The 23,400-nt window shown below is 41.3% G+C and overlaps 1 protein-coding gene across 1 annotated transcript; it reads left to right on the top strand.

The window, feature by feature from the left end:
- The first annotated feature begins 186 nt into the window (after positions 1 to 186).
- On the top strand, positions 187 to 23,322 carry LOC143293492 (NADH-ubiquinone oxidoreductase 75 kDa subunit, mitochondrial-like). The gene is made up of 20 exons (XM_076604389.1): positions 187 to 239; positions 2,197 to 2,263; positions 2,755 to 2,855; positions 4,513 to 4,620; positions 5,005 to 5,081; positions 6,094 to 6,175; positions 6,454 to 6,518; positions 6,695 to 6,772; positions 7,241 to 7,426; positions 8,398 to 8,497; positions 10,155 to 10,304; positions 11,148 to 11,293; positions 14,915 to 15,043; positions 18,239 to 18,305; positions 18,890 to 18,952; positions 19,634 to 19,795; positions 20,194 to 20,347; positions 20,590 to 20,765; positions 21,218 to 21,352; positions 22,013 to 23,322. The coding sequence occupies exons 2-20, from the start codon at positions 2,203 to 2,205 to the stop codon at positions 22,160 to 22,162; spliced, it is 2,190 nt and encodes a 729-aa protein (XP_076460504.1). The 5' UTR covers positions 187 to 239; positions 2,197 to 2,202; the 3' UTR covers positions 22,163 to 23,322.
- The last annotated feature ends 78 nt before the right edge of the window (positions 23,323 to 23,400 follow it).

Here is a 23,400-nt window from a genome sequence, read left to right as displayed (position 1 = left end):
AAAAAGAAAGAATTGTGTGGAATAGTAAACGAAAATATGACATGGTTTCTTGAGCTTCCCGTTAAACACATTTGCAAGGTGGGGTTTTTGCCTTTAATTTGATGTTGTTCATTTTTATTATCTTAATTTAGATTTTAGAAACCGTAAATATTCCAACGAAGAAACCACATTCCCACAATGCCATATCGGAAGTTGGCAGTCTGCAAGGTTTTCGTAAAGAACAGAAGGTCGCACAAGAGGTGATATACAGATCATTCATTTCTTTTAACATTTACATTTAATTTTTGCATGATATCTGTCTTATGTATGTAGGAGTAGAAAGCGATTTCATAGATGAACATGCACAGGCTATCAGTAACCAGCCTCTCTACTGATGTTCATGTGCGCCCCTTTAGATCGAGTTGTCAGTGGAAACAAGTTAACTTTCGGAACCCCGTCTGACGTCAAGATGGTATTATGTATCCATATTACCTCCAGTACTTGATGTTAGACTCCAGTAATCTTCCTTCTTTTGTACGAGCAATATTAAATCGCCGATGACTGTCTGTTGCATGTGTTTATTTTCATGTTTCCGCAAACTTGAAGAGTCAAATGTGACATGCACAAATGCGGCCGTTATGTGGTCTGCTTGTTGCGATATCTTTTGTTGTTTAAGTGAAAACCTACATTGCAGCTATAGATCTGTATCTCATCTGCATGTGTTTTTTATAGAATCACTTCCACCCATCGTCCAGTGGTGTGGGCATGCGTGAGCACGCGCGCCGATGTGTGTGTGCGTATGTGTGTGTGTGTATGAGAGAGAATGCAAATGCTTTTTCATTTTAGGCCATAGCCCCTCATGAAGAGGTGTACATAAACATACAAGCACATCACAGCCATACCAAAATGTTATGCATACAAAATGATACATATCAAGGTCACATCATATGAAATCGATGTTAAAATCATCTCATCAAGACAATACAATATCTCTAAATTTAAATGCATTGTACAAGATAAAAGACAAATTCCGAACATCACTCTCTCTTATTGACGATACCAACAAACTAAATTTAAAGGCACATGGATTTTGGTAATATTTTAAAGAATTAACTTTTGTCTGATATCACAAAGAGCTGAACAACACAAAACAAAATGTAATTCATCTTCCTTGGAGTCTTTACACAATGGACAAATGAAATTACTTTCATTCAGTTCTCTGTATCTATAATAATGCACAGTTAAATCAGATATACTGAATCAAAATCTAGTTGTTACATATTTCAAGTGTTTGTCCATAGTAGACAAAAGATAAAGTTTTACTTCATGGGTGTTACAAAATGTTCTGTGTATGTTAAGTTTATCACTGGTCTGAATAGAGAGAGAGAGAGTTGTGTGAGTGGTAGGGGTCATTGACCACAGTTTAGATCAATGCTCTGTAATAGTGTTCCATGCCCCACCTGCAACTACATGTGTGCTTCAGATTTGGGGTTACAAAGCCTCTTATATGTGTCCACTGATAATGGCACAAATGTGACAAAGTATTAATTGATTGTTTCTGAGAGATAACATGCACTGTGCTCATACAGATCAAGTAATTTCCAACTGGAAGGGGGTGGGGTGGGGGGGGAGGTAAAGGCGGGTGTATGCATGCTTGCCTAGAGGGTGGGGTTATCACATCAGCATTGCAAAGATGCCATGGATTACATGCACATTAATGTCAAAAGCAAATTTTATTGATATTGATTTCAGCATATATATGTTTTAGCTTGCATAAATACTGTTCTCAGTACATAACAGTAGTAATGGTCATTTGATTTCAGCATGTGTGTTTCAGCGTGCACAAGTATTGTCTTTAGTTCATAAAAGTAATAATGGTCATTAACTTAATCCACCATATGCCACTAGTCCAGTATGTGCTAACCCATCTGCTTAAAAAAAAAATCATTCAAATAAATGAAATTTAAAAGACTATCCTAAATCATTTAAAGATGGGCATATGGGGTTACATATGTTGGATGGGTCTGCTTGCAGGGATTACTGATCAATTTCAGACCCCCCACCCCATCACCCCTTCCTGCACACCCCACGCCCTACCCCCTACCCACCTCCCACCTCTGACCTCCCATCCCTGTTCCCCTCCCCCAATAAAGAAACTAAACTTCAGTCCAAGTAAAAGAATGTGTCATGTATGACTGGCTGCTTTTCTTTTTTCAGAGAGTCATGTTGCGGCTGTGGCCACTACGGCAAGCTGTATCATCGGCAGGGGCACGACTTCTACCAGGTCTCTAGTTAAACATTCCATCAAAAATACAAAGTATGAACTATGAATATTAATAGTGATCACTACATGTTTCAGCATGAACTGCAAATTATATTGGATAATAACAAGTAAAGCCGTTGTTGGTTAATTCAAGATGAGGAAAACAAATGTTACTACTGATAGCTTATAAAAGTTACAACTGTGATTTTTAAGGTGTGGTTTGGTAATTTACATTTTTACAAGTTCTTTCACAAATCATAGTATTATGAAGTTATACAAGTTGTTTAAGTGAATGATAGTGTGAAAATGAATAGTTATGAAATATAGAATATCAGTGTTTGAATAATCTAGACTGCTTCTAGCTTTCTAAGTGAGCAAGAGACCATTGATACCAAAATAGTAAAGCTGACTGTCCAAGTGTCTTATTAAAGCATGTAAAATACCACAGTGTGTTGTGTGTCATTTGTTGAGTTTTTCAGGACATATGTTTATTTTCATTTCTTCTGTTACAGCATGCCGGAAGTCAACTGCCTCAGAGCCAGCACCAGAACTTGTGGAAGTATTTGTGAATGACAAACCGGTGTTGGTGGAGCCAGGTACAACAGTGCTGCAGGTGAGTGTGCCAGAAATTTCACTGTTGTTTTACTTCAGTTATTACAAAGTATTTGATGAGTGTTCTCTGTTGGTGCCTGTTATTATAGTTGTACTGATACATGTGGGTGACCAAGAATAAGAACATTTTCAAAGTGATCTTGAACTGAAGGTCCAGCTGTGATGTAGTTACCAGTGTTGCTCTTGCTGACAACATCAGTTCCAGCTCAGCAAGATCAAGAACTCCAAAATGTTGATCACCAATATACTCCTTGGCAAATCGGACCCTCTCCCCTTCCCTTCACTTGTAAGATCCTGGACCTCCATCAGACTCTTGACTCTCATTCTGTCGCCGCCTCAGTCTTTCCTGGCCCACCTTTCTTTGGCACCCCCCTCACCCCTTTCCAGCCTGTCTCTGTTGACACTGTCAAGAGAATTATCAAACAGTCAAGTGTTAAAACATGCAAACTTGACCCTCTTCCCGCTTCCTTCCTCAACCACTGCCTTGACACACTTCTTCCACACATCACTACTGTTATTAACAACTCTCTTCTGTCTGGCGCCTTTCCCATTGTGTTTAAGTCTGCTATCCTATGGCCACTGCTCAAAAAGCCCAGTCTCAATCCAGACTAACTAGAGAATTACAGACCCGTTTCTAATCTTCCCTTTTTCTCAAAAGTAACTGAGAAAATTGTTCTTGCTCAACTTCGTGACTACCTCAGTAACAATAACATGGGAAACATTCATCCTTACATACCCTCACGCCAACTCTGCTCTTCTTCTGACACCCGTATGCTTAGGATCCCCCCTGCTCGAACCCAAACGTATGGCCAACGCAGTTTTTCATACCAAGCCCCCTTTCTTTGGAATCAACTAACCTTTCTCAGCCTCTCCATCACTCATCTTCACTGCAATCTTTCAAATCCAGTCTGAAGACCCAACTTTTCCCCTCCAGATTAATTCTCAACAGATCATCCATTTCCAATATGAACTAAAATGACTATTTGTGAGTGAGTGAGTTTTGATAGTTTCAGGATTTGTTAGTGGTATTTTTGATTGTGCACTATTTACGATTGTGTATTATGACTTGTGTGTGTGCATGCATGTGTGTATTGTGTGTGTGTGTGTGTGTGGAGGGGTGGGGGGGTAAATGCTCATAATAATAATAATAATGTTGATGCATCACCAAGTCTTAGATAAACCTTGTCCTGTGAAATTGTCATTTGTGTAATAAGTAGCCTTAAAACGTCATCAACAGTGTTAAGATTTTATTATATATATATATATATATATATATATATATATATATATTTCTCTAGATGAAATTGAAAGTAAATTATCAACAGAAAGACGATTAATGAGCAAATGGAAAACGTGAAACCATCGAAAATGAATTAAATAAACAGAACAGGGGATATTTGGTATTAATAAAAACGCCACCACAGACAACCAGAACTGTTTACTTCACTCATTGGAAAATCCATATTGGTATTATGCTGTTTGATATGATATCACCTTGTAACTGGGCAGCCAGTTGCAGTATCAATTGACATGACAAACATGCAAGAGTATTTGGTTGACTATCTGTGATCTATCATGTTTCCCCCTCACTGATGGCCACCCATGAAGCTGTGCTTGTATGCCTCCTCAAGTGACAGGAGAACACTGTGATGTTTCAGGCCTGTGCAGCAGCAGGGATTGAGATCCCCCGTTTCTGTTACCATGAGAGGTTGTCCATTGCTGGCAACTGCCGCATGTGTCTGGTGGAGGTGGAGAGATCACCCAAGGTCAGTGGACATGGCTTTTCTGATCCCGCATAAGTATGCGTCCTTGATGCTCTGAAAAAAAACCATAGAAAAGTTGCAAACTTTTCAGTATAACAAAAATCAGTCACTTCCTTCCTTGTGCTCTGTTATGTTGTTCTGTTGTATTGGTATTGGCATGCATTATCAGTAATAATTCATTCAGTGAAAGGGTTAATGATAAGTTGCAAGATGTGTTTGGAGAGTAGAAACTAGAAAATACATTTTTGGGTGATTGTGGAAAAAATAAGATAACAATTTGGGATAATATATGATAAATAGTGTTTGTGTGTGCAGGTACTAATGTATATATGCAAATGAATGTACCTTTGTGAGTTGTTTTTTGAGTGTCATTGTTCCTGTTTACAGCCAATTGCATCCTGCGCCATGCCTGTGATGAAAGGCATGAAAGTGAAGACAGACTCTCCCATGACAAAGAAAGCCAGGTAAAGAAACACATTTTCATTAACATTCAGTTAATCCCCAAATCTCCTCCTATCTGCCTGGCACTCCTCGCTCCCTGATACTGTCCTGTCCTTGAGAACTCTCTCTTTGTGTCAAGTCTATCAGAAGTAAGGTAGCTGTGACAGGAAGGGGTTGACAGAGTTCTTATTCAGTCTCAGTGAACTTACTGTGATATGTTGCTCACAGTAGCAGAGGGAAAATGATAGGGGTTTTGAGAAAAGAACTTGATTGTGGTAGGTTTTGGACAGGGAGGGGAGAAAAGAGTTTTTTTCGGGATTGAATTGAGAATGCTATGATATGTTTTTGTACAGGGAGTGGTAATGGGATCTTTTATTGGGTAAAAATGCTTTGATGTGTGATTTATGGTAAGGGGGATGATGGAGGTCTACTTGACACTCTTGTGACCTATTGTGGACAGAGGGGGGATGGTGGAGGTTTTTTTGATATAAGTCATAGCACTTTTGGTAATGCATAACTATGCATTCCTTACAATGGAAATGGAAAGGACACACTACATGTTCATTGAGCAGATCCCTAGAACGTTATGAAATTTTTTAGTAGAAATCCTGCATGGGAGCTTGTCTGGTGCAAGGATATCTGTATGAGGAAGAGTTCTTTTTCTTCACTTCTTGGCCCAGAAGCTGAGACAGTTATGACTAGAAGCTATGTCTGCCTTTATGTATGTGTGTGTTTATAGCATTTTGTTGGTGCCTTATGCTCCAGGTGGAGTGAAAAGGATTAAGTAAGTTTGTAGTAATGCAGATTTGATTAGAATGTGTGTCATTAGATTCTTCTTCTCACTGGCTTATTATATATTCACTACAAGGTGATTTGGTTCTTTTCAGCACATAAGTACACAATCATGCAGCATTAGAGTGACCCTTTGAAGGTACTCTGGAACCCCGTAGAATTAGTTCCAGGAGTAGTCAGGACCCCTGAGATTTTTAACTTTTCAGAAGCCCAAGTAAAATTGCTGTGACATGTTGTGAACAGAGAGGGAGTGATGGAGTTCCTATTGATGAACCACCCTCTGGACTGCCCCATCTGTGACCAAGGAGGGGAGTGTGATCTCCAGGTCAGTTTGGTTTTTAGTAGTATTATTTAATTGAAAAATTATAATCTTGAGAATTAACAGAAAGTGAAGTATATATTGTTATGAATACATTGGTATTATCTTTTTGTTTTGTAGTCATAACAATTGACAGTATTAATGCTGTCAAAACATGCATTCTTGTTTGATTAATTTATTAATGTAAAATGGTTTTTACCAGGTAATTTAATGAAAAAAGGAATATAATCAAGATGTGTGCTGGAAAAGATGATCACGAAGGATATGTTTTTATTTTTGTGCAGGATCAGTCCATGAACTTTGGCAGTGATAGAAGTCGATTCACTGATAATGCGTTCTCTGGCAAGAGGTGATTAGTACTTTTTTTTCTTTGTGTCTGTGTGTGTACTGTTAGTGTTTGTGAGTATATTAGTGTGTGTGCTGTATTGATGCCTGTGCTAAAAATGGCATGATTGTATGTGCACATGTATATGAGGACATGTGGTTGCTGCAGATGGTTATGTTGTGCCCCATGACTGTTTACAGAGCGGTGGAGGACAAGAACGTGGGACCCCTCGTCAAAACCATCATGACCAGATGCATCCACTGCACTCGCTGCATCAGGTAGGTGAACAGGCAGGCACTGCTCCTGTGAACTGTGTCAGCTCCAGTCTATATTGTACAGGCAAAAAATCTACAGTATTACGTATTGTGCTCTGTCATTGACTGATCCTGTATTGAGAAGAATAGTTAGTTCTTTGGTGGTTTGTGTAAACTTGTGTGTACTTGCATGTCTGTCAGAATTGGTGATATCACTGGTTTCGGAAAACGGTCTTGAATATATTTGTCCATGGAGAAAGTTCCAAGGGAGTTTGAAAAAAATTAAACCCTCATGTAATGTTTGTCTTTGGTTGGTTTTGGGTTCTGATGAAGATATCTGAATCAATCAAAAACTAAAGAATTCTTAATGATCACTTACCGTGTGAAAGAATGGTTTACATTGCACAGAAGATAATGTGAAAACTTGAAGACATTATATGTCACCATCGCCAAGTCACTGGCAGGTGAGCATATTTTCCATACCGTTTTCAGGTTTGCCAGTGAGGTGGCAGGTGTGGAGGACCTGGGCACCACAGGGCGTGGTAATGAGATGCAGGTGGGCACCTACGTGGAGAAAATGCTGCAGTCAGAGCTATCTGGCAACATCATTGACCTGTGCCCTGTCGGGGCCCTGACGTCCAAACCGTACGCCTTCACTGCCAGGCCATGGGAAACACGGTAACACACGCTTTTTTCCTTTCTTTCTTTGAAAAACATTTTAATGCAAACCTAGGCTTGTTGGATTGCTCTCTTGGCCAAATTTTGCAACAAACACAATATGAAGATGCCCTCTTCAGGCCCGTTTTATGCTCATCCAGTCGGCACAATTCCCTGCCTTCAGCACTGAATTGTCGCTCCCCTGGCCAAGCCTGCTAGGTTTTAGCACAGTCTGTCTTCACCCTTTTTGATTCAGGTTCTTTCAGTTTTGCGTCCAGTTTAGCAGAAGTGCCTCACAAACCTGAATAATTAGTTGTTGAGAAACACCAGTTTTTTCTTCTTCTTTTTTTTTTTCCAGTACTATTTTCACACAAGCATTCACTAAAGCAGTTTGTGTAGCTGTATAATCCTATGATCTGTGAAACAACTTGTGAAAATGTGAATTACCAAACCACATTAGTTTTTGTTCTAGATATATTATTGAAGGCTTTGAAACAGCATGTTTGCTGAGTATGCATAGAGATGACGCAATTTTTTTCCCGATACGGAGAGCATGGTTGTCTCTGGAGTTACTGCTGGTTTATGAAGGATGTGCTCAGCAGGCATGGAAGAAAATAGTCACTTGCAGAGAGGATGGTCTGGAATTTCCTAAGAATACTGTAGTTAGAAGTTATATAATGGATCTAAATTTGAACTGCATGATTACTGACTGAAATATGTGTCTGTGTAAGAGTTTAGGAATTTGTGCTGAGTCCGGGTTTTTGTAATGTTACCAATTAATGGCAGAATTCCATCATGTTGGTCTCTGTTTTCCTATGTTTTTATAGATTTCACATGTGGGTATGACACACAAATACGCAACTTGGTGATCCCTGACCAAAAAATAAAAAATGAAAAAGAAAAATAATTGATGAGTGCTGTTATCAGTCAGTTATTGTATGTTTTATTATTAATAAGAATTATTTATTTTTTGTTTTGCTTTCCGGTTCCAGTAAAATTGAGAGCATTGACGTGATGGACGGACTGGGCAGCAACATTGTGGTCAGCATGCGCACAAACGAAGTGATGAGGATCCTACCACGCATGAATGAGGTGAGCTTTTGGGTGAATGTAGAGCATGGTTGTGTATACAGCTCAACCAGGTTTGTGTGTGTGTGTGTGTGTGTATACACATATATATCTTCTTTCTCTCTATATATATGTATCTCTCTTTTTATTTGTCTCTCTCTGTATATATATTTATATATGTGTGTGTTTGTGTGTGTGTGTCTGCTGTGTGTTCTTTAAAATGTGTTTTGTGTTTTTCTGAGCAAGTTCACATATTCAGTGAGCAGCATCACTAACATTAACATTGCAGCCTTCTTTTAAGTCTTTGCCTTTTCCGGATGCCTGGGAGGGGGAGGGAGAGGATGAAATAGAGGAGACAAGAATTGGGGGTTGAAACGGGTAGTAGAGAATGACTTTATACTGGATTGTACTGCATGCACTCATTTTAAACACATATTGACTTTCCATAACAACCGAAATGAGCATGCGAATGCTTTGATTAAGTTACACTGTTGGTTTAAACTCATTCTACCCCACAGCTACATGCCTGTTATAACTCCCAGGACCAGCACTATGTGAGACCACTGCAGTAAAAAGCAAGATAGTTGTTTTAAACATGAAAATCATTGGAGAATTGTTGATTGAATCATTCAAAGCTTTGTTTTCATGCCAGTGGAATCCATAGGCAGTTTAGTTTAATAGCCAACTCTTACAAGCATGAATAGATTAATTTAGAAAAGTCTACGAAATACAAGACTACTTGTACCTGATTCACAGGGGAAGTAATCATGTTCACTTTTACCTGGAGTGGAATGAGTTAAGCGTGCATAACCTTAATGTATGTTTTCTGTGATTATGCATCCTGTTTAACTGGCAGTCAGTTCCCTGATATTCCCCACAGACAACCCATTTGTATGGGTAAGAAATACAATCACCAAAAAAAAAGTTACATTTATGAACTGAAGACTTCCAAACAGATCAGTAGCATGAGTTAGTTGGAGACAAAATATAAAACTTCCTCCCTTCTTATGTTATCATACAGTGAGATAGTATAAAAGTATCCAGATTTTTTGTTCGAAATTTGCACACACTGATGACTTGTAAACAAATCCAGGAAAACACACAGAGTTTGAAACAGGTTAAATTCAGAACATCATATAGCCCCGATAGGGCCCCTTCATCTTATTCTGTTGTCTGCCTTGTGACTGAGAAGAAACTGGGTCAGACACCATTGTTGACTCGCACTGTTCACATGAACCAGTCACCACGAAAATAACTCTCTTGCTCGCGACCACAGCAACACACTCTGCATGTATTGGTCGCAGTGGAGAGTGGAAAGGTAAGTTAAGATATTCTTAGCTTATAATGTCATTATACAAAGTAGGTACCAGTCACTGTCCAAAGCCTTTTTTGTCTGAAACATTTGTAAACAATAGGGCCCCAATCAGGGTCCTTCGTCCATAGTGAGTTAATGGTCAGTGTGAGAGGCATGTCCTAGGCTTATATGCATGAATACGACTACTTGTGCCTTAATTTTTTTGCAGGTGGTCTTTTTTTGTGTGTGAGTGTGTATTAATGCCAGGTTCTATTGGATTGGATATTAGTATTTTCAGCCCTGAATGGTCAACTGGGAAATAAGCAACAATAATGATGATACTATGAAGAAAATGCATTGTGTAATGACTGTGGTTGTTGTCCACAGGATATCAACGAGGAGTGGATCTCAGACAAGACCCGGTTTGCCTATGATGGTTTGAAGCGTCAGCGCCTCACCACTCCTTTTGTGAAGAATAAAAATGGGGAGCTAGTTCAGGCAGATTGGGAGACTGCCTTCTTTGCCATTGCTGACAAGGTATAATGATTACCTTTTTTTTATTTGAAAAAACAACATGATGTATGCATTTATTTATTTGTTTTCCTTTGGGGTGGTAAATGGTTTGAACAAACCTGCATGCAAAGCTTGAGGTAAAAATGTTTATGCCTCAGCTTTGCATTAACACTGATTTGAAAAGCCATCATTAGATTGATTTGAATTATATGTACATACATGCACATGCTCTAATGCTTGTACACTTACCTTGTTTTGCATATTGATTCATGAACATACATACAGTTAAGCATTTCGATGGCACTGCATAAAAACCTTCAGCCTGTTGAACGTCTTGTTTGAATGAATTATGGAGAACAAATTTCCATCTGAAAGAAATTGTAACAATGTATTTTTTTACATTATGATGTACTAATGAAAATTGTATAGTCAGTGAACATGTAAATTTGATTTTCAGTGGCTGTGCATTAATGTACAATAAGTTTCAGTGTTAATGTTATTTTTTGACACACACAGGTTTTCCTTGCTTCATCATTATTTTGGTTTCCTTCTTCATGGTTTTAAGAACTGATGGGTAAAGCTCCCTTTGCATTTGGCTGAACTGAAAGCAGTATGATTTGATAGGGGTCCCTGCCAGTCTGAATAGTGTGTGTGCGTGCATGTGTGTGTGTGTGACTGAAGCCTGACTGACTGACACGTGAAATGAATGATGAGCATCTAAAGGCAGCTGTCTATCAGCTCCACCAAGGTGGGCGGTCTGTTACACAAATGACTCAATGTTTGTAAAGCGCCCAGAGCTTGGTCTGTGACCAAGGATAGGTGCTATATAAGTATCCATATCAGTCAGTCTGGTTGGTGCCTTTGCAGCTGAAGGATGTGGAGGGGAATCAGATGGGGGCAGTGGCAGGGAGCCTTGTGGATGCTGAGGCCCTGACAGCACTGAAGGACCTGATGAACCGTCTTGGCTGTGAGACCCTGTGCACAGAGGAGATCTTCCCCATGGAGGGCTCAGGGTAAGCTGGAGGAAAGATGGTGATGTTTGTATTGTACTATATTGTGGGAGAGATTTCCCCATGGACGGCTCAGGGTAAGCTGGAGGAAAGATGGTGATTTTTGTATTGTACTGTATTGTAGGAGAGATTTCCCCATGGACGGCTCAGGGTAAGCTGGAGGAAAGATGGTGATGTTTGTATTGTACTGTATTGTGGAAGAGATTTCCCCATGGACAGCTCAGGGTAGCTGGAGGAAAGATGGTGATGTTTGTATTGTACTATATTGTGGGAGAGATTTCCCCATGGACAGCTCAGGGTAAGCTGGAGGAAAGATGGTGATTTTTGTATTGTACTGTATTGTAGGAGAGATTTCCCCATGGACGGCTCAGGGTAAGCTGGAGGAAAGATGGTGATGTTTGTATTGTACTGTATTGTGGGAGAGATTTCCCCATGGATGGCTCAGGGTAAGCTGGAGTACTGATGGTGATGATTTTATTGTATTGGTCTATATTGTGGGAGAGACTTTTCCAGTGGATGACTCGGGTTAAGCTTTTTGGGGACCAGAGAGGACTGATGGTAATGATTGTATTGTATTGTACCCTGGAAGAGATCCCCATGGTTGGCCAAGGGTAAGCTGGCTTGGACCAGAGTGGACTGACGATGATGGCTGTGTTGTATTGTATGGTGGGAGGGATCTTTCTCATGCGCTCTCAGATCTCTGTCAGCTTGTCGTTTGGTAAGGTCACTTACAGAAGCTGAAATCATTTATCGTTGATACTGATTAATAATTGTATAGTCTTATTGTCAGAACAAATTAATGTGTGTGAAATTTGGAGCTGCTCTTCCTTAGCAGAGAAATTCGCTTTTTAATTACACATACTTAACCGTGACCCAACTAGTGCAGACTCCAGCAGGGGTCTGACATTCCTGTCCTCTGCAAACTACTATCCATCAATGCAGAGAAAACGAAAGCAACTACGGCCGATAACTTCCTGGAAGTAGGTAACCTTCCCTTTGTCTCGCTGGCTAGCGCCCTCTTTTTCCGGCAGCCATCTCGATACCAGTTCCTGTGCACTGCATACGACTAAGTTTTTTCATATTTTCTATCTGTCTATCGATTCTTTGGCGTCCATGTTGTTTGTGTAATTATGCCTTCAACCAGGTTGCATAATTATGTGGCTCGTTTTGGTGATTGGGCTAAAATTAAGGTGCGATCGCAATCGATTCGCGGACACTCTGGGCCCTCTACTTTGGGCTCTCTAAACAACACCAACCTGCCACCTCCACTTCCTCCACTACCTCCGGTCGACTCCAGGCCCCCACTGCCTCCGACGTCTCCTCCACCGACTTCTAGGGGTTCGTTACCCCTATCTCAGGTCAGTGGTGCCATTGACAATATTCTTTTTCATCCGCAAACGGACTCGACGCGCTCCGCATTTCCTCGGCAACTCCTGCTTTGGCACCCTTTCCAATCACCGCCGCAGTTACTTCCCTTGCAACGACATCGCCCTTCGCCTTCAGTGCGGGTGTGTGCTCGGCCCCTACAAGCTATGCGGTGATGACACCATCTGCCATACGGCCGGTTGGTCTTGTTTCCCACTCACTAAAGCGGATCAGCAAGCTGCTCAACCAAACAACCAGCAACTCATTGTCGACTTGCTGCATCAGTTATGCACCACTCTGCTTCCTGGTGCCGCATCTTCTACCACTGCTCATTCCTCTGCTGCAGCAAATCTGCTTCCACCCTCCACGACCACCTCCCAGCAGCCTGGTCACATGCCCAGCACACAGCCTGACACATCATCCTATGCCATAGGAGAGACATTTTCTGAGGGGGACACTGATACAGAGGAACCACCTGGGGAAGATCATCAGCTGGTTTCCTTTCAAGAAGCACTAGCCCTCCTAGCTTCCTACTCTCCAGATAGGGTGCAGACCATTCGTGCACCGGGCACGCCTCTAACCTGTGGTGCTATGGAGATTATGGGCATCCAGAGATCCTCCCATGCCCTTCACTATGCTCTTACTCAATCGACCATGGTAGTCAAGGCCCTGCAGAACACACTGGCACGTATCAGGGGCCAACCCATCAGCGATGTCCTTTCTGACTCTGTTCCAAATTTTCCAGTTGCAATGGGCCGAGGGAAATTCCTGAAAACTCTGCCCCGATCCACTTCAAAACCTCCACTTTTAGCTCCGGGCCCTATTCCTCAAAAACCACTTCCTCTTTCTCATGAAGACCTCTTACTCCTCCGCAAAACTTGCGTGACAATCGCAGAGTAACAGTACATGACAAATTCCTCATGGACCTGGAGGAAGCTCTCAGATCTTCTTTAGAATCAACCGCTGCCATGGAAAGCTTCCTTGTGGGTCTTGCGCAGGGCCCTGACCGGGCAGAGGAATCTGTCCTCATCGTCATGGGCCATTATGAGGACAGATTCCTCTGCCCGGTCAGGACCCTGCGCATATACCTTAAAAGGTCGCGTCCCTTCCGATCGTCCAAACGACGCCTCTTCATTAGCTGGAACCTGGACCATCCGCGTGACATTAGCAAGACATCTCTGTCTCGATGGATAGTCAATGCGATTAAAGGCGCGTATGCAGACGTAGGATTAAGACTTGATGCCTCCTCAGCCAGAGCACATGAAGTCAGCACATGGTCCTCTTCTCTTGCCTTAGCGCACTCAACACGGCTGCAAGACATCATGGATGCTGCCTACTGGAAAAACCCTGCCACCTTCATCAACTTCTACCTGAGAGACATCGCACGCCTGCGGGATGATGGCTCAAGAGGCATCGCTTCTGTGGTAGTTGCACAACAGGCCATCACAGCACACAGACAGTAGAACAGGCGAGCCCTCCACCTTGTTGCGCTATTCTGCACTAGTTGGGTCAAGGTTAAGTATGTGTAATTAAAAGGAAATTTTCTATCTAAAATTACGTTTGAATAACATACTTACGGTGACCCAAATTATAGCCCTCCTGTCCTCCCCGCTTCCTGTTCTCCCTGCTCGCTGCGCTGGTGATGGCATATTGCCGTCAAAAGAGGGCACTAGCCAGCGGGACAAAGGGGAGATTACCTACTTCCGGGAGGTTATCGGCCGTAGTTGCTTTCGTTTTCTCCGCATAGGCGGATAGTAGTTTGCACAGGACAGGAATGTCAGACCCCTGCCTGAGTCTGCACTAGTTGGGTTACGGTAAGTATGTTATTCAAACGTAATTTTAGATAGAAAATTTCCTTTTTTTCTGATTCTTTATGTACACTTTTAAGGAAACTGGATTTGAATTTACAACAGAAGAAAGAAACAAAAACAAAACAAAAAAAACAACGACAAAAAAACCCAACAGATTTTGATTGTCTTGTGGAATAGTTGTGAAGAAGAAACACACAGCCTGTAAGCATTATCAGTCTACACTACTCAGCCAACTCACTTGGCATGTATGAGGTATGAGAGAGTTGGGGGTGGGAGGAGTGTAGTCATGAGTGGTTCATTTCATATGTAATTTGTAACTTTTTCTTTCATGTAAAGCATTCAGAGCTCTCAGAGAGAAATGACACTATTCAAATGCAGATTGTTATGATAATAGTAACAATAATTATTAATTTGTGAAAAGTAACATCTACTTGTGTCTGTGTCCCAGGACTGACTTCAGGTCCAACTACCTGTTGAACACTACCATTGCTGGTGTGGAGGAGGCTGACTTGGTACTTTTTGTGGGCACCAACCCTCGCTTTGAGGCGCCAGTCTTCAACGCCAGAGTGCGCAAGAGGTAAGGCAATTTCACCATCAGGTGTTGAAGGTACACCTGAGCGGGAGTATTTCTGAATGACACAGATTTCTGTATTGGCATTTTGGCGATTAAAATCAAACAAGAAAATTTTCCATTATATTACGTTTAGTTTTAATTCCTTGACCCTCCATCCGAGCATTTCTAGGGCATCATAATTGGTTTCAGCATTACTATGAATGCATAAACCACAAGCAAAGGGAACTGACTTCTACACTATGTACTACTGTGTCCACACGAATCAATCTGAAGTAAAAACAGGTTGATTTCAGTATATTTTCAGCTTTTTTCTGCATCACTATGACAGGAAATCCTGCCAAGGCTGTACACTGCCTAGGGTTGAATGGGTTAATTCACACATTTCAGTCAAGAAGTCCCTGGGTCCAGGCTGAAAACTTTCAGTGTTACATAAATCAGTACTACTCCCAGGTGATGGCTTGGGTCAGATTTGACCATCATTCGTTTAAAACTACTTGAATGATGGATAAACCTTTAGCCTGCTTGTTAGATGTTTGACTTACTTGCAAGTTTTGGCATTTATTCCTGTTTTTAATCAGCGATTTATGGATATAGATTAACCCTTTCAATGGCACAGGTACAGAGCTAGCTCACTGTAGAAACCAGCTGAGCAGCAGTACACTTTTGTCTAAACCAGCTGTGCAGGAGAGGGAAAACTGTGTCACCACCAACCCACTTTAAACTGCCACAACTTTGCTCCTACTCATTCAGTTTTGTTTCTCCTACTCATTCAATCTTCTTTCTTAGCTCATTTTAAAGGGCAAAGAATGCAAATTATGTTAAGCATTTTTATTTGTATAAACACATTGACTGAAGTTTGAAATCAGTTGATGAAAATGAAAAGGTATGTACTTTTGAATAGTTTTCACATATTCTTTGTTGTTTTAAACATAAAATACACTATTTCAAGTGAACAGTGAACACACAGACCGGGAAATACAACTGGAAACATAGACATAACACAATGTAATAAAATGTGCACTCGCCTATGTGCAGATATGAGAAGAACACACACACACACACACACACACACACACACACACACACAGAGTATCACCAGCAATTCCATTAGGGAAAACACCACCACCACACACACTGTATGTTGCAAAACTGGAAAGTTTCATGGTTCCTTTCACAAATGTCTTTGTACATTATTAAATAATGTATTTGTGTCAATTTGATATAACAAAACAAAAAAACACACACACACAAAAACCACCACATCATATTTGGAAACACAACACCACACACACTATATGTTGCAAGACTGGAAGGTTTCATGGCTCCTTTCACAAATATCTTTTACATTATTAAATGTCTTTGTGTCACTTGTCAATCATTTTAGATTGCTCTGGCGAACTCTTCTCCACTGTCACTGTCAGCAATCAGCACTCCAACGGGCGATTGTCTAAAATCATTTGCAGTGCTGCCGTGGTGTTGTAAACATCCTTTCGTTTGTTTCCTGAAGTGCTGGCCATGCTTCGATTGGAGAAATCTGCTAAATAGATTCAGAAATATTCGACAACATGTGTTAACTTGCAACTTAAACGTAGAATAGACGTTCCGGAAACATGCGGTGAACATTTCAAACTTGTGTGGTTTCACGAAAAGAAGAATGAGCGAGGTTGGTAACTCTAGTGTACAAGTCTCCAGTCTGCGCCTGAGGCGTTGAGCGTACAAGTCGCCGATCGGCGTCTGAAGCGTTCAACTAGGAAGTTGCTGATCAGCATCTGAACCTGTCGAAAGGGTTAATGAAAACTATCCGAATTGATAGCCATGTACTTTTTAGAAACAACAAACATAGCACATGTCAGATAACGTGATCTGCAGAGAGTACACTTTAAAAAAAAAAAAAAAAAAAAAAAAAAGCAAATGAAAGGTAAAACAGACAAGGGTGATGTCCATTGATTGGTTTTTTGGGTTTTTTTTTTAACCCTTTCGCTGCCAGGAAAATAAAATTTAATTGAAATCTATTTGCCAGGGTTTTTTTCACAAAAAACAGGTATAAATTTTCCAAAAATTCTGTGGTCTTTGTTATTGGAGAAAGACCCATAAAAGTATATATTTTCTGAAAGGGAAATGAATAAAGAATACAAAACACATGCTGTTTTCCCATTTTATTTATTTTTAGTGACATGCTGTTGTTTTGAAATCAGTGTTTTGTTTTTTGTCACATTTTCAACTTGTTCATTACAAACATTAGTCAGGTAATTTGCACAAAAAAACATATTTTCTGGACAAACGGATATCTGCAAACACAAAATCATACTAGAACAACCACAGTATATAAAAATTTTTTTTTTTTTTAAGAGATAGATACACAATACATTGTGACTTCTCCAAGTGATAAGATGGATGTGAGGCCACGCCCCCTCAGTCTCCACCCACCCTTCCTCTTCACCCCTCTCACACGGTCACTTGATTCAGTTCTCATCAGACCGCGTTGGCTGCGTGCCAAGAATATCGCTCTGCTGCTAATTCGGTCATGTTCTGACGACTGCTAACATCTGTACAGCCGGCATCACTCACTGACAGTTGCATCTTGGCCACTCTCTTGATTGCTCCCTTTATTTTCTATCAGATCGTCCTATAAATGTTCATCACTATCTTCTCCTTCGAATTTACGCTTCAATTCTTTATGAGCATCAGCTAAAGAAAGAAATCTTGGTTGATTTAGTTCGTCACGATCGCATGTCTTGAGCACGGCGTCAGTCCGACATTTTGTTGAGCGAGTGAGGAGAGAAGTCAGGCAAACACTTGGACAGTGACCCAACCAAAACGTTCAAATAAAGGACTGCTTCATGACGTAGATGGGGTTTCTAGCTATGAATAGAATCTAGAGAGATTCCCCAGGCTAAAGCTACCACTATTTTTGTCAACGAAGTGAATGCAAACCAGCGAAAAGTCAGAATATTTCGATGACAAGTTATCTCGTCATTGTGGCAGCGAAGCATACATGCTTGCCATGACGAGTCATCTCGTCATGCAGGCAGCCTAGGGGTTAATTTTAAGCTAATAATGCATGCATATGTGTGAATGCATGTACATTCAGTGGTACAGTTAACCAGATGCCTGACCTCTAAGCACATGATTATTAATGTGATCAGTTATGGTTCTGTTGGTGTGTCAGTGGACATGTTCAGTGTGGTGTGGTTTCAGCTGGATTCACAATGACTTGAGGGTAGCCATGGTGGGGAGCCCTGTGGATCTGACCTATGAGTATGATGTGAGTGTGCTTGGTAATATGATTATGTGGATGATATATGAATGTTCACTATGTAGTTGAGGTGACAGTATGTTGCACACATTAGATAGTTGTAGAAATTTTACTCATGATTTTAATGTTACATCATACCTGTTTTCTTTTATTGTATTACTCATGTGATGTGCCTTGAGTGTTATTGTATTTGAATAAAAGGTTCAATTGTAATAAACTCTTATTATTATAACATGCTGCATGGGACATCCACTCCCTTTCTCTGTGGTAGAATGGCTTTAGCAAGCACATGAGAGTTTGTGTGTGTGTGTGTGTGCATTCAGTGTATCATATCTAAGTTTGGTCTGGTTAATATGTATACTTCTATCAGTTTTATTGCCATATTTTACAAGACCCTGTGGATTGTTAAGTACGTTTTCCAAATCAAGATTTTTCCCACAATTTTGACAATAAATATGGCACTGCAAATAAACCTCAAACCATAAGAAGCTGTTCAGATCAAAAGTTAAATAGTTTATTTACAAATGATGACATGCATTGGGAGCATTGTTTGACAGCCTGTGATGTGGTGGTGGGTTGGGTTTTTTTTCCAGCATTTAGGAGATACTCCAGATGTGTTGAAGAAATTAGCCGATGGAACTCATCCATTCAGCAAGGTAAGCTGGTTTTGTTCTTTCATATATCTGTAGGAGAGGGGGGGGGGTATTTATGTGTGTCTTTATGTATTCATCTGCGAGGGTAGGTTGCAGAATCCAGAGACATACATTGTAAACAATACATACTATCCAGATGAATATTCCAAGACATGTCCACTAAATGATTTCCAGTGCAACACCAGTTCGCTTGCACGAACTGTTGTGGATGACTACAGGGCCTGTACACATAAAGACATGACAAGTGTGTGCTGCTGGTGAGAAAGGAGCTGGAAGAGTCAATAGACACCTATTCTGTAGCTGCCTTTGAGAACCAGTCTATCCAGATGATGTCACCAGTATTGACAGGAGCAGACCTGACCTGCGCTTCCAGTTGACAATGACAGTTTGTTAGTGTTCATCGCATAATGTGCAAACCCTTTTGATGGCTCTATTGACCAGTGCTACCAAAGCAAATTTGATAAATACATGCCACTGTTTCTTATATTTAATCATATTTAACAATGCTGGCTTTTACACGAAAACCATTATGTTGATGGAAATTTTTCATTCTGGTCAGGAAGATATATGGAATTTTGTGAGGTCACATCTGCAGCACTTCAGTAAAGAAGAGAGAACTTGTGGCTGGCATGGCAGCAGGTCAGGCTGGGGCTGACTGTAAGGTGTGTGAGTGTGTGTGTGCAGGTGTTAGAGAGTGCCAAGCGGCCCATGGTGGTGGTGGGCAGCAGCAGCCTGCAGCGAGAGGACGGAGCCGCCCTGTACTCCGCTGTGTCCTCCCTGGCCAACCGCCTGTGGTCCAAGTCCGAGTGTGAGACCGACTGGAGGGTGCTGAACGTCTTGCACAGGGTCAGTCCGTTTTGTCAGGCCTGGCTGGGCATTTGATCAGTTCAGGGTTATTGGGCCTGGGTATCTGTGAGAGTATAGATTTATAGTGTGTGTGTGAGTGTGCATTTGCACTCTTGTGTGAGTTCATTGGATATGCTGTGTTGTTGAAAAATTGCAGAGAAAGTTAGCACACAGCAGGACCAGGTGGTAGGTTAGGACTGGTGGATGTGTTCAGGTTTTACTTTTAAAATGTTACAGTAAAATTGTGTTAAGGCACACACAGAGACACACAAGCACCCACCCACCCCCACACTACACTGCACACACACACATACAACACACGCACACACTACACACCTCTACTCCTTCACATTGTTGCCTTCAGCCCCCCTAAGCCAGGTATAATTGCCTGACGTCAGGTGGCCAGCCAGGTGGCAGCCCTGGATCTTGGCTATACGGCTGGTGTGGATGGAGTGCGACAGACCAAGCCCAAGGTGCTGTACCTGCTTGGGGCTGACGAAGGCGCCATCACCCGCCAAGACCTGGCCCCTGATGCCTTCGTCATTTACCAAGGTGAACTATCACTGTTGCTTACAGTTAGTTGCAGGGCTTGAAATCATAACATTTTACCCAGTAATTATTTTAATGGATGGATTACCATAATGGCATTTAAAAAAAAAAAAAAAAATCCCTTTATTTTTCTTGTTTTAATATTAATACATGTACTTCAGTTAAGTGGGCCCCTTGAACTCGAGCCTCACACTTACCTGTGTTCATAAAAACAACACACACCTACCCACATCTTTGCTGCTCAGGTCACCATGGCGACCAAGGTGCCCAGATGGCCGATGTGATCCTGCCCGGGGCGGCGTACACAGAGAAAGACGCCACATATGTCAACACAGAGGGTCGCGCCCAGCTGACCCGACAGGCCGTCACACCCCCTGGGCTGGCCCGCAACGACTGGAAGGTCTTGCGTGCTCTGTCTGAGGTATTAACTTGGATGAGGGGGGTAGGGGTGATACACTGCACTGCATGGTGGTAAAATGATTTTCAGGGGTATATGTGTGTGTGTGTGTTTTGGGGGTGGGGGAGTTATTGTGAATGTGGTGTATGCTTCTGTGAATTGTGATTATGTGTGTGTTTTTTGTGCTTGGTGATGTTTTCTTGGTTTTTTGGTGTTTTTGTCATGGTAAGGAATGTTCCAGTTGAAGTCAAGATGTTAAAGTATATGTCATAACTGAAGAGAGAAGATTCATGATTTTGTCAAAAACGTTTGAACGTATGTATGCATATTTGCATGCTTGCATGCACACAGATGCTGTGGTGCTGCACTGTTGTGAAATGACTGACTCTCTTGAAAAAGCAGCTCAAATTTCACACAGAGAAATCTGTTACAGAAAAAAAACAACTATAATCAGTATCAGTGAACAATGCTTTCAGCTTCTGGAAGTGACCTTGCCGTACGACAAGCTGACAGAGATCCGACAGCGCATGGGGGAGATCTCTCCCACCCTGGTGCGTGTGGGTGATGTGGAGCAGGCTAACTTCTTCCAGCAGTCTGTGAACATGACACAGGTGAGGCATGGTGCCTGTCTTGTTGTTTCTCTGCACTCATGTTTTTTATATTTCTGATGCTTTGAAAATGGAAAGGACTCGCTGCATGTTCATCTAGGGGGTCCCTGGAAAGTTCTAAAAATTAACAGAGAAAGAGTGAAAAAATATATATACAGGAAATTCAATGTGGTACTAGGTTCTGCTGCTACGCAAAAAAAAAAAAAAGTTGTCTCCCTTTGTCGACCTGACGCATTCCCTCTCCTACCCATAATTCCTTTCCATGAAAACTTGAGCAACATGTCTCTGAGGGTGGTCCAAAAACCTAGACGATTAAGCCTGAAAAGTATGACTGCTTCTGTATGTGTGTAGCAATGCAGGTTTGATTAGCATTAAAGTGACTCTCTGAAGGTATTCTTGAATACCCTTGAATTACCACTAAGACCACTAAGATTTTAACGTACCAGAAGTCCTGGTTGGTTCACTGTCGTTGATCAGTGTGCAGGTTTTAATGGTGGAGATCAGATGATCAGAATTGTTTTGTCAGTTGGTTTGTGAATATGCATTTGTGGGAGTGTCTAAGTTTTACTTGATTCATAAAAGAAAAAAAGAAATCAGTCACTCCCACTGATGGGTTCAGTATTCATTGTAATGACAGAGTGACTGTTCCTGTCTGTCGGCCAGGTGGTGAAGGGGGCGGTGGCTGCAAATCCGCTGTCAGCGCCCCAGCAGGTACTGAAGGACTTCTACATGACAGACACCATCAGCCGTGCCTCCCCCACCATGGCCAAGTGTGTGCAGGCCGCCAAGGAGGCTCAGGTTGCCAAGAAGTGATGGACCCACCCGCTCCACCATGCGCTGTGGCTTATACAGACTTAGGACTAGAGCTGCACAGCCACTGTTGCAGAAAGTCTGACCGAATAGTGTGACTGAAATGTGTGGATGGCTTATGCTGGGAACTCTAAAGTTTGTTTGGTCATAAGGTTGTTGTGTATCATGGCATAAAGTGCAACAAACCTGCAGGTAAAGAATTAGAACCAGCACTCTTGAAACTCAGCATGTTTGTTCGGGTTGTTTGTGATTTCTTCACTGTGATTTTTAGTGTGAAGGCTCATGGAAAGAAAGGACAGCAGTTTGTGCAGCGGCAGGATTTGTCTTAATTAAAAATTTGATTGAAGGTTTCACATGTGTGTGTGTGTGTTTGCTTTGTACCTCTCTCAGTTCAGGTCAGTTAGTCAAAGAGGCATCACTGTGCTCAGACAAATCCATACATACTACACCACATCTGCTAAGCAGATGCCTGACCAACAGCACAACACAACACGCTTAGTCGGGTCTCACAGACTTTTATTTTACAGCTGATATCGTTTGATAAGAGATGGAAGATGTATCAGCAGTAAAGGTCAGAGTTATTCAGGGAAGGAGGGTCCAGAGGAAACAAACAAAACCTGAGCAGCAAGTCTGGCAACTTATTACACACCATCATGAGAGTGTACCAATCTTGTTAGAAACCAGAAAAAAAAAATGTTTTTCTTCTTGTGAAGGGGAATATGTGTGTCCCACAAAGAGCAGTCAGGTGTTCAAACCATTTAATGTCATTTTGGCATGACACTCTTGAGTGTTATGCCTATAGGTACCCTATGTCTCCCCCTTGTTTATTAAAAAAAAGTATTTTTTATCATGGCAATGTATATAAAGACTGCAGTGTGCTCAGTGTAATATGTTTATACAGCTTCCCTATAGTAATGTTACTGCAAGGTTCACAGTTATGAAAAAAAAGAAAACAGAGTTTGGCTTTCACTTTCCTCTGTGAACATTGAAAGTGACCTCATGTTCCTCTGTTCTTGTTGATTAACTAAGTTAAAAGTTTATTAGATGTTACTGGCATTACCTGTGTATTTGAATGAAGCAGTTAAACAAGATATGTGTGTTAAAATGGTTCTTAGCAGTAATTTGATACAACAAAGGTGAGATGAGAATAAATTTGAGTCATGCTTGTGTGTGTAATTTTGCATACATGTGCATACATGATTGCATATGTGGGTGTGTGTGGGAGAGAGAGAGGAAGATGT

Source organism: Babylonia areolata, chromosome 19 (assembly GCF_041734735.1).
Source record: "Babylonia areolata isolate BAREFJ2019XMU chromosome 19, ASM4173473v1, whole genome shotgun sequence".
NCBI lineage: Eukaryota > Metazoa > Mollusca > Gastropoda > Neogastropoda > Buccinidae > Babylonia > Babylonia areolata.
This window is presented reverse-complemented; position numbering and strand designations above follow the sequence as displayed.

Bases quoted from the DNA above. Each gene is read 5' to 3' on its own strand.
- LOC143293492 (XM_076604389.1), top strand. From the start codon at position 2,203: ATGTTGCGGCTGTGGCCACTACGGCAAGCTGTATCATCGGCAGGGGCA. The intron at 2,856-4,512 runs GTGAGTGTGCCA...GTGATGTTTCAG, and splicing joins CAGGTACAACAGTGCTGCAG to GCCTGTGCAGCAGCAGGGAT. The intron at 7,427-8,397 runs GTAACACACGCT...TTCCGGTTCCAG, and splicing joins GCCAGGCCATGGGAAACACG to TAAAATTGAGAGCATTGACG.